General features: G+C 35.9%; 1 protein-coding gene across 1 annotated transcript; it reads right to left on the bottom strand.

Moving 5' to 3' along the window:
- Positions 1-473: 473 nt before the first annotated feature.
- Positions 474-2,732, bottom strand: LOC104712087 (putative aquaporin PIP2-5). The gene is made up of 4 exons (XM_010428901.3): positions 2,232-2,732; positions 1,620-1,915; positions 911-1,051; positions 474-831 (listed from the first exon to the last, which is right to left on the bottom strand). The coding sequence occupies exons 1-4, from the start codon at positions 2,533-2,535 to the stop codon at positions 712-714; spliced, it is 861 nt and encodes a 286-aa protein (XP_010427203.1). The 5' UTR covers positions 2,536-2,732; the 3' UTR covers positions 474-711.
- Between the last annotated feature and the right edge of the window lie 9,439 nt (positions 2,733-12,171).

The following is a 12,171-nucleotide window of genomic DNA, read 5'->3' as shown; positions in this document are numbered from 1 at the left end:
TTTGTCCATTGATTTCTGCGAAACCTGCTGCCTATTTTTCATCATGTGATTTCAGTCACTTTATCAAATATGCGCATGAAACACAAAGTTGTTCTTATTAAGCTCCTCCTTTACGATGAGGTTGATGGCCACTTTATTTGACCTCTCGATACGTCTTGTCCATCACCGTCCAATCCACTACTCTATTGCCAACAACACCTATCAGATTACCCTTCCAAACTAAGGGGAACCACAACGTAGTTTGATAGCAACAAAGTAGTAGTGTTTTTACTTTAACTTGTTGAGACTTAACTACTCCACTTTTCTTCCCATCAGTTCTTCTCATCAAAACATTTTGTTTTATCCCGATATATATATATAATTTCCTCATATTGCATTTATACTGACTTGTTATACAGTTTTTTTTTTTTTTTTTTTTGAATAACAGATCTGAATTCACTTTCACGTGGGTACTTCAGTTGGTTCATAAGCAATTTAGCAAAGTTATAGATAGAGCAATTTATTAAGTGAAGGAGTAGACATACTTAACTTAATTATAGAAGTAGCAATTCAAAGTTGGGCCACAAGTGAGTACACTTCAAAATCTCTCCTCACCAAAGCTAGCTAGAAATTAGATTACTACACGTCACTTCTTGACTCCAACCATCAACATAGATAAAAAGGTCTCTCTTATTGTCGTCTTTTTGATACTTGGGGAAGACAATATCAAAGTTAAACGTGAGGTTGGCTCCTGAAGGATCCGAGCGCCTTAATCGCACCAGCCCTCAACACAAACTGATGGTAGAAAGCCGCAATAGCTGCACCCGCAAACGGACCCACCCAGAATATCCACTGTGGTAATAATAGTAAAACATTAATAAATTGTAACCTTGTCTAATAATAATATCGAAGACATGATATAGTAACGTACATGATGATCCCAAGCTTTGTCCTTGTTGTAGATAATTGCAGCTCCGAGACTTCTTGCAGGGTTAATGCCAGTGCCCGTGATTGGGATTGTAGCTAAGTGAACGATAAACACTGCAAATCCAATTGGTAATGGAGCCAATACCTTCAATATCACCACACCAACAAAAATGAAATGTTACAAATCACGAGACAAATAGTATAGAGTACTCATCCAAAAATACTATTCATATTCATATATAGTTATGTTTTGGGAGAAGTATACGTGGTTACAAATGGAGTTGGGACCATGTACACACAAAGGACATTACAGAGTATACGATGGGGAGATAGGCGTGAAAGACAAAAAGTTTAAATGACTCGATGTCCTTTATGTGGTTTATTATAATATATGAAGATCTAGAAGTCACACTCGCAAATTATATCCGTGATATCTCGTACGTTCTATTATTCTTTCGTAACTCGATTCGAAATATGAATATTAATTCTCTCGTCTAGGCTGATGATACTTTCTACTTCTAGTTTATACGTGCCAAATCTTTATGCTAAGAAATTAAGAGTGCGCCGTATAAGACACGGGTATTCTACTGTTACCATTAATGCGGTTAATAATTAAATTATCTAACCATTACTGAATTTATCTGTTGTGACATAATCATATCACATTCTCTTAAATAAATGGAATAATCATAACGGCAAAATAATGGACTTACAGGGACGTGAGAGTCACGCGCACTCCTCTTGGGGTCAGTGGCTGAGAAGACTGTGTAGACTAGGACGAATGTGCCAATGATCTCTGCGGCAACACCTGTGCCGATGCTGTAACCATTGGAGAGACCGTTTGCACCGCCACCGTAGCGGTTGTAGTAACCAGACTGGAAGGACTTGACCAAAGCCACACCGCAAATGGCACCCAGGCACTGAGCTACCATGTACATCACTGCTCTCACCAATGACACTTTCCGAGCCAACAACAGCCCAAAAGTCACGGCCGGATTTATATGCCCACCTAGATCATTAAACCAAACATTTATGTCAGTATTAAAACCAAACCAAACTAAATTTGAACTTAACTAGTAATCCTTAACCGAACTGATCTTTTTAGTTTCTCAGTACCTATAGAGATCACCAAACCGAGATTATGTTTTCTTAGTCACCCTTGATCACATTTTTCCAATCAAGATAGCAAAAAAATCAGATATAAAATTCCCATATCATGTTGAAACAAAACATGTTATGCTCTTAGCTAACAAGAGTGTGCTACTTTAGAAGTAACTTGATAAACAAGAAAGAAATATTATAGGGGAAAAAGAGAGGAGACGAACCAGAGATGCCGGCAGTGCAGTAAACGAGGATAAAGATCATGCCACCAAAGGCCCAAGCGATGCCGAGGAGGCCAACGCCTGCACACTGGTCAGGATGGAGGGCTGGATCGGTCTGGCTCTTGTAACCGATGACAGTCATAACGGTGACATAGAGGAATAGGAGGGTTGCTACGAACTCAGCGATGAGAGCTCTGTAGAAAGACCACTTCCCAAGCTCAGTAGCGTCGAATAGAGGCTCAGGAGGTGGGTCTTGATAGTCCTTACCGGAGAAAGATCTCTTATCCCCAACCACTTCTTTCGTCATTGTCTTCTTCTCCTCGCTTCGTTACCAAACTCAAGAGTATGTTTCTGTTGTAATATTATGATCTAGTCAAAGAGAGAGAGAGAGAGATGACAGAATTGATGTGGTAAGATGATGAGTCGGTGAAGGGTATTTATGGGCAGAGATGTGACGAGGCTTTGGGCTCTGTTTTACTTTATTTTTATCTTTTGGTTGTTGTTGTTAATGATCATTTTTACATATTTTTTTAAGGTTTTGGAATGATAACAACCGACGGAGGTGATTAATTTCACATGTAAAGATTAGACTGTTTGTATTCATTATTGATATATTTTGGTTTCTAGTCGAGAGAGAATGTTTTGGCTAATGCTTAAATTTTTTTTAGTATGAATGTATTATTTAGGAAAAAAATCAAAATTATTTGGTACAAAATAGCGAGTTGAAATCTTTAAAAGACCGTTAGTATAAAATACATTTGTAATACCCTTAAGTTAACAAATGTTTGACGGGAATGCTCAGTGTGGTGGTTGCTGTCTTCAAGCTATCCATTCATTACAATCATGGGCTCATAGCCGACTCTTTGCCAATGGGAGTTTAAATAATGTTGTAAAGAAGAAAATAAGATAGCAAAGGCAAGCTTGAGAATCCAATATAATCTTATGATAAATCCCATCATTGCCTATATTGAACATCGAGTAAGGTTTAGAGTTCTTGAAAATTTAGAATTTCATACTGATTTTTAAAAAATGAAATATTAATAATTATAACAATAATATACTATGTTTGTGATGTTTTCACTTGAAATTATGGTTAATGTATTTAATCCAAAATAATAATTGGACTAATTACCTACAAGAAAATGTTTATTATTAGTCCATCATCTTGAGCACCCTGGCCTTACTACTAGATCTTCCAAAAGAGCAAGTAAACTAATTTACTTGTTCTGATCCTAGACATGGAGGATTATGTAAAACATTTGATACAGAGACAAAAATCTAGGTAAAACACATATGTTGATTTATAAGTTCAACAATAAAATCTCGTAATAGATAGATTGTAGAGTCGGCACTCATCAGCAAACTAAGATTATGAACCAAGAGATATGAGAGGCCACAAAATCTTACTTTAATTTGTAACGACTCACTTCAGAATTTAGAGTTATCAAAATAAAGCTATGTGACTATGTATATAAGGTTATTTATTGATAGTTGCACAACAAAAGGAACTAGTACCAAACCCTAAATAATACAGAGTTTTCCATTCAGCTGTTACCAAAAAAAAAGTTGTCTACTCTATAAATAGGTGGACCAAGTATTTGAGAGAGCTTCATGCCGAATATTTAGTTGATATATATAGAAAAACTTCTAGAGTCTTTAGAAGTTGGGTATTCATTCATTCAAATTAGCATGCCCTCTTCCACTTTAGTTGATGATATATAGAAAAGCTTCTAGATCAGAAGGTAAAATAGTGTATAGTTAAAAAACAAACTCAAGATAGAGCTTGCCTCGTACTGATTGAGGTGTAAGTATTAAATTCATCTACTGTATATTGTGTTGATCACTGTACATATTTGAAGTGGTAACCAAAAAAAAACGAAAAAGCCAGATTTTGATCTCAGAAATAACATAGCTTTTCGCTAAAGGTTTTATCTGATTTTTGAAAAATGTATATATGACAAAAATGATGGTTACTAACGAAGAGAGTGCACATGTTCAAACTAGGGAGGACGGCAAGGAATAAGGTGGGTTTCACCGACCCAACTTGACTTTGCAGCTTTGCCTTTGTGTTTTTTTTTTGTTTCTACTGTTTTGATGTTTTTTTCTTCTTGCCAATTTTAAGCTCTCCTTTATTAATTTTTCTAACATTATAGTCATTGCCTCGCCTATATTAGACTTTTTTTAACTATTAACTTTAACTTTCTTAATAGTGAACTTCTGTTTTTTTGCCGTCCACTTGCGACTAGGCTCGTGAGCACCACAACTAAGTTTATTTCTTTTGGGTTTGTTAAAACCAATTTGCTACTAATTAATCAGTGTGGTATTCTGAATTATTCCTCTTTTACTAAGAAAAAAGGTTTTTGATCTGTTCCCGTGAATGCCCACCATACGTTTTAACATTTCTCCTTTTACAAAAACGTAAACTTTCTCCTTCTCTTTTTTTGCTTGGATTATTCAAATGATTCTTTAGTTTGTCACTTGTAGCAGTAAGCAAATATGTTGAATCGAATAAAATCGTACACTTGAAAGCTAAAAGTTCAACTACATAAAACAAAACTTGAATGCAAAATATATTTAAAATCTGCGATAGAAATATATAAATAAAAAAATCTCCATTTTAACTTACAACATTTTTTTTTACAAGTAAATTAGAAACTTGAATGCTAAAAATACATGATGATGAGAAAAAATTAAATTTGTGAAATCTCTAAAGATCAAATGACTAAATGAAATGATTGGATCTAAAGTTTGATGAGTTTTCATATTGTTTTGTAAATTTAGTATCAAAATTAAAATATAATAAAAATTGAATCTTGGAACAAAAATTTGAATGCTAAAAGTAAAAATAAAACTATGAGAAAAACAAGTTGAATTTGTGAAATCTCTAAATTTCTCATCCAGAATTAAAAAAAATTAAACAAAATATTTTAGAAATTTTTTTTTGAAATTTATTTTAAAATCATGGATTTTTTTTAAATTTTAGGAAAAAACGTTTATGATTTAAAGATGAGAAATCTAACCTGGCCAATAATAGGGAACTGCGATAGATGATTGATTTGATTAGCAAAGGCAGGGGCGGATCTACTCACAAGGTTAGTAGGGCACGTGCCCTATACAGTATTAAGAAATTTATCAAATGTTTACAGCTAATATAGTGTTTCTAGCTGATTTGGTTTAAGTTGTCTCATGCTATATCTAAGGTCTTGGGTTCGATTCCTCTTTCATTTCATGTTTTAAAGATTTTTTTTATGTATTAATTGTCATTTATAGTTTGTGTCCCATGTAGAAATCAGTTCTGGATCCGCCACTGAGCAAAGGCATTATATGATTCTTGATGGGCTTTATATGATTGGGTAAGTGGAACTCCGTTAATGTATTGGGCTTCAACGACGACGATGAGAGTGCGATTACTCGAATCACTTTCTTCACTTCACCTGCTTAACCTCCTTCACTGTCGCTTCTCTATAACAAAGCCTCTTCCTCTCCATCGCCTCATGCTATATTTAAGGTCTTGGGTTCGATTCCTCTTTCATTTCATGTTTTAAAGATTTTTTTTATGTATTAATTGTCATTTATAGTTTGTGCCCCATGTAGAAATCAGTTCTGGATCCGCCACTGAGCAAAGGCATTATATGATTCTTGATGGGCTTTATATGATTGGGTAAGTGGAACTCTGTTAATGTATTGGGCTTCAACGACGACGATGAGAGTGCGATTACTCGAATCACTTTCTTCACTTCACCTGCTTAACCTCCTTCACTGTCGCTTCTCTATAACAAAGCCTCTTCGTCTCCATCGCCTCATGCTATATCTAAGGTCTTGGGTTCGATTCCTCTTTCATTTCATGTTTTAAAGATTTTTTTTATGTATTAATTGTCATTTATAGTTTGTGCCCCATGTAGAAATCAGTTCTGGATCCGCCACTGAGCAAAGGCATTATATGATTCTTGATGGGCTTTATATGATTGGGTAAGTGGAACTCCGTTAATGTATTGGGCTTCAACGACGACGATGAGAGTGTGATTACTCGAATCACTTTCTTCACTTCACCTGCTTAACCTCCTTCATTGTCGCTTCTCTATAACAAAGCCTCTTCGTCTCCATCGCCTCATGCTATATCTAAGGTCTTGGGTTCGATTCCTCTTTCATTTCATGTTTTAAAGATTTTTTTTATGTATTAATTGTCATTTATAGTTTGTGCCCCATGTAGAAATCAGTTCTGGATCCGCCACTGAGCAAAGGCATTATATGATTCTTGATGGGCTTTATATGATTGGGTAAGTGGAACTCCGTTAATGTATTGGGCTTCAACGACGACGATGAGAGTGCGATTACTCGAATCACTTTCTTCACTTCACCTGCTTAACCTCCTTCACTGTCGCTTCTCTATAACAAAGCCTCTTCCTCTCCATCGCCTCATGCTATATTTAAGGTCTTGGGTTCGATTCCTCTTTCATTTCATGTTTTAAAGATTTTTTTTATGTATTAATTGTCATTTATAGTTTGTGCCCCATGTAGAAATCAGTTCTGGATCCGCCACTGAGCAAAGGCATTATATGATTCTTGATGGGCTTTATATGATTGGGTAAGTGGAACTCTGTTAATGTATTGGGCTTCAACGACGACGATGAGAGTGCGATTACTCGAATCACTTTCTTCACTTCACCTGCTTAACCTCCTTCACTGTCGCTTCTCTATAACAAAGCCTCTTCGTCTCCATCGCCTTCTTAACAGAGAGTAGAGAAGCGTTTCAAAATTTTTGTTATTTTTTTACTTGCAAGATACGGTATTTATTATAACCTTTGATCATCACAAAGTACACTCAATAAGCAACTTTCCATTTTTTAGTGTTTTCCTTTTTTCGAAGTGAGAGGTGTAATGTGTTCTTTTACGTGTTGAAGGGAACAAATTGGGGATATTTTATGATTTCAAATATCAGTTTAGTTCATTGTCTAAGGCGGCAGGGCCTAAGATCTCGCATGTGTGCTTCAATCGCTATAGAATTAAAAAAAAAAAAAAATAGTAAAGAAACACTACGTGGGCTTATATAACGAAAAATACTTAGGTTCACCCCTAGGGGTGAACCTTTGTATTCACCCCCTCTGCTCTCAACCAATCAGAATACTCTATTTAATATTTAATTAAAAAATATATCAAAATTGAATTAAAAACGAAACAAATTAAGGAAACAAACTCTGTATACTTTTATTTAAGGAAAGTCAAATATTGACTTGGTTTAGATTTTATATATCGGTTTGGATAGTTTAGTTTTTACAATTAAAACGAAATATATGTCGGTTTGGGTTTACAAATAAAGTGGTTAGGGTTTAGATTTTACAATTACAACGAAATTATATGCCGGTTTGGGTTTACAAATGAGATGGTTAGGGTTTAGATTTTACAATTAGAACGAAATTATATGTCGGTTTGGATTTACAAATGAGATGGTTAGGGTTTAGATTTTACAATTAGAATGAAATTATGTGTCGGTTTGGGTTTACAAATGAGATGGTTAGGGTTTAGATTTTACAATTAGAACGAAATTATATTCCGGTTGGGTTTACAAATGAGATGGTTAGCGTTTAGATTTTACAATTAGAACGAAATTATATGTCGGTTTGGGTTTACAAATAAGATGGTTAGGGTCTAGATTTTACAATTAGAATAAAATTATGTATCAGTTTGGGTTTATAAAAGAGCGGTTTAAGTTTTAAATTTTAAAATAATGTCTACAGATTTTATTTCCTTATTTTATAAGGGGGTGAATGATAAGGTTCACCCCTAGGGGTGAACCCAAGTATTGTTCTTATATAACGGAGGCCATATAGCAGGGCAGCTAACTGATAAGCACATGAGAGGCACATGTGAGGAGCTAAAGAGAAGAATGAGAACAATTGAGAGTATAAATAGAGATACGTAGGATTCTAAACACTATCTTGCGTGATCAGAGTTGTGAGTTTCTCCTGCGTGAGAAAAGGGAACAGAGCCTGCGTGCTCTGTTTGAGAGGATAAGAGTTTGAGAACTGTAACTCACTCTTCTATCAGTTAGGGTTCTTGTATTCACCATTGTTGATCAATAAAGAAGTATTGAGAGTTATCGATAGAGTTTATAGTTCTTATCTCTATCAATTGGTGCGTTAGTGATCTAGATCGAAGCAATCGCGGAGGTGTTAAAGGGCGAAATCTGGGTTTTTGCATTTTTTCGGAGAAATTACAAATCAAGATGCTGATGGAGCAAGTGTTGACGCCGGTGAAGGAGTTATCAACGGCGGAGCAAGCGTCGATTGAGATTTACGATCAGTTGTTAGAGCTTGGATCAAGGATTCGTAAGGCGGAGGATCGCATGGATGCTAAACTTGGAGCTCGTGGTCAAGGACTAAAAGAGATCAATCGCAATTTGGATTTCTTGATCCGTTCTGGTCCTGCGAAAGAGACTTCACGAGAAGTTGGTGGTTCGAGTCATTCCGGAGCAGCGGACTTGCAAGATTCTCGTAATCAGGTACCAATTTCATCTCTGGAACCTCGCCGTAGTGATATTAGGCCTAGGATCAGAGAAAACCTTCTCAACAATGTGGAGATGGCCGTGTTTGATGGTGTGGGAGTTTGTGGTTGGATTGCGCTTGTTGAGCGTTTCTTTCGAATGGGTGGATACAACGATGCAGAGAAACTAGTTTTAGCTTCAGTGAGCTTGCAAGGAGAAGCATTGAGCTGGTACAACTTGGAAATTAACAAGAGACAGTTTGAAAGTTGGGTTCAGTTCAAGTCAGGATTGATGCTGAAATTTGGATCGAAGATTAGAGGACCAAGTATAAGTTTGTTTCGTATCAAACAGACAGGAACAATAGCGGAGTATATACAACGATTTGAGGATCTTTCATCACAAGTATCTGGGTTGGATGAGCAGAAAATAGAAGGAATTTTTCTCAATGGGTTAACACGGGAAATGCAGGAGCTTATTCATATGCAAAAGCCACGTAATTTGCCGGAGATGATGGTTGTAGCTAGAGCTATGGAGTCATGTATAAAGAGAAGTGTTGGTAAAGAAGAGCTGATGTTGTCCAGTAGAGAGAGTAAGGAGAATCAAGGACCTGACTCTGCAGTGATTATGTTAAACAAATCAAGTCAAGAAGCATGCTCATATAAGACTGAGTCACTATCAGATTCTATGCAAAAGATTGAAAATTTGTCATCTGAGGTTGCTCGGCTAGATGATCAGAAGCTAGAAGGGATATCTTTGAATGAACCAACACAGGAGATTATGCAAGGTAATGGAGATAACATGGTAAAGGAGCTCGAGTTGCCAAATTTTCATGGATTGTATCCATGTGGTTGGATAGCACGGGTTGAAAGATTATTTCGTTTTGCTCAATATACTGACATGGATAAGATACGTTTGGTGTCTTCACACCTTGAGGGAGATGCTTTGAGTTGGTTCAAGCATGTATCTTTCACAAATTGGAAGGATTTCAAGTCACGATTGTATGTTAGATTTGGAAACATTAGTGTTCAACCTCCACCCATAGCAGTTTCTAATTCTGACGTGATTCTAGAAGAAGAATTGTCTCAAGATGCAGATTCATTTAAGGAGGATAAGAATCTGATCAATATGGATTCAGGACAGCAAAACACATTGTTTTTTAGCAATGAATCAGGTTGCGTACTTGAGAGCTTAATATCTACACGCTTGGAGAATAATGGAGCACCATCACAAAATCAATTGTATTTTGATGTGTTCACATACGGTGATGTCATGGATTTGGTTCAGAAAGAGGAACATTTACATGGTTTGGATATTTGGGAAGTGGTTGATTGTTATGAGAAGCTAACATGTCGAAAGATCTATTCTTTTGCAGATCATGTGTTCGATATAATGCTTTTAAAAAGGTACAAGGTACTATGGAAGAGACATGAACTGAAGTCTTCCAAAACCTGGAAATTCAAATTCAAGGACAAGAATTTGGTTGGATCAAAGAAGCTGCTACAAGATTCACAGATCATGGGACAACTTAGTTGTGATGGCTGTAACTTGGACAACGAGAAGTTGATGTTCTGCAGCAATTTGGTAATCATGTATTATCAAAGAGGATTGACAAGAATATATGGTGTGAAGCTTGGGATTGTCTCTGGAGAGTGCACTGCTAAAGATGTTTTTGAGAGGTTTCACAAGCTTACGCATAGAAAAAAATAAGGGTGTATTTCAGCTTAATGACCGTACATCAGTTGAAGACATTGTCACAAGCTCGGAGGAACTAGTAACCATCGTCTTGCACAAGATAGGTTATTTTTCAGTGTGGCATTGCTGGAAAAAGAAGAAACTGCAGAAGATTAACTTGGAACTATGGCTGTGACACACTCTCTTCACCATATTATACGAAGTCACACAAACTGGATCTGTTTTATATGGGGAGAACAGAGGCTCAGACTTTCCCAAGGACTGGAACTAAACGGAGACACTACAGTTTAGAGGATCAAGGTATGTGCAGCAGCTCGACCATGGTCTCAGTGATTCCCATCATTGGTTTCTATTGTCACAACACTTGCTACTACACAGCTTGAGGACAAGCTGTTTTAAAAGGGGGGAGTATTGATAAGCACATGAGAGGCACATGTGAGGAGCTAAAGAGAAGAATGAGAACAATTTAGAGTATAAATAGAGATACGTAGGATTGTAAACACTATCTTGCGTGATCAGAGTTGTGAGTTTCTCCTGCGTGAGAAAAGGGAACAGAGCCTGCGTGCTCTGTTTGAGAGGATAAGAGTTTGAGAACTGTAACTCACTCTTCTTATCAGTTAGGGTTCTTGTATTCACCATTGTTGATCAATAAAGAAGTATTGAGAGTTATCGATAGAGTTTATAGTTCTTATCTCTATCACTAACAACCAAGTCAAAAGTTTTGTGTCTTGATGATTCCCATAGTTGAAGACTTGAAGATGGTGTTTATCGAACTGAGTGAAAGTGATGAGGAGAAAGAAGAGTGGGCAGAGATGGAATGATCGGGTTTTTATAGGCTTCTAATAATAGGGAAGTCTCGAGTTAGGCTTGTGCAAAATTATGTAAACATTGTAAGTCTACTACTTTGAACAATTGGAAAAGATATACCTATATGTATATGTCTACTATAAATATATGTAATGTGTTAGGCGAAGACCCAACTAGCTATAGATCATTGAGCACACCCATAAAAGACCCTAACAGAAAGAAGAAAAGGACATAATTAAAAGACAAAAGAGAAGAAGAATAAAAAAAAGTTTGGTGAAATCATCAAAGTCGTGAATGAAGGAAGATATGTTATCCCAATCGAGTTGGTTATTTGTGCATTGGTGAATACAAAAGTATCCTTCTTTTGTCCAGTAACTTATCAGACAACTCTTTAAGTCTTTTTATGTTTTGAAAATAACAATATGAGGACAAAAGTTTAATCATTCCTTCAATGTGTTTCTTAAATAGTAATGTTCAGAAAGAAAAAAAAACTTATTGTTCAGCAAATTGAACATGTTGAAAAATATTTCTACTAGTAATTATGAAAGGAAAAGAAGATGAAGAAACCCATGGAAAAAAAAAAGAGTGAAATATATGAAATGAGTGAGTTTTGAATGAAGGTGGGTAGCTTAAGAAACACTCTAAACTTAAATTGGCATCATAGATGGGTGGATTTTACATAAAAGCTAGTATGAAGTCTTTTTTTTGCTAGCAAAAGAGAGTGGTTGTTGTTACTTGTTACTCAACCTCTCATCTCCCATTTTAGTTTTTGTTTCTTCATTATTGCATATATCATTCAATACCACTAAACTTAGCCATAATAAAACTTGTAAGAAACTATAAACCGTTTCAATCTATTTTAGACTTCAATCAGCGAGTACCCTAATTAAATATATCTTAACTTGTCGGCAAAAAGATAGTCTGTATTTAGCATTGTATAGTTCCAAAGGTAGGGAAACCATC

Source organism: Camelina sativa, chromosome 9, assembly GCF_030686135.1.
Source record: "Camelina sativa cultivar CO46 ecotype springtype chromosome 9, ASM3068613v1".
In the NCBI taxonomy this organism is placed as follows: Eukaryota; Viridiplantae; Streptophyta; class Magnoliopsida; order Brassicales; family Brassicaceae; genus Camelina; species Camelina sativa.
The sequence above is the reverse complement of the archived record's forward strand: the minus strand, read 5'-3'. Positions and strand labels throughout refer to the sequence as shown.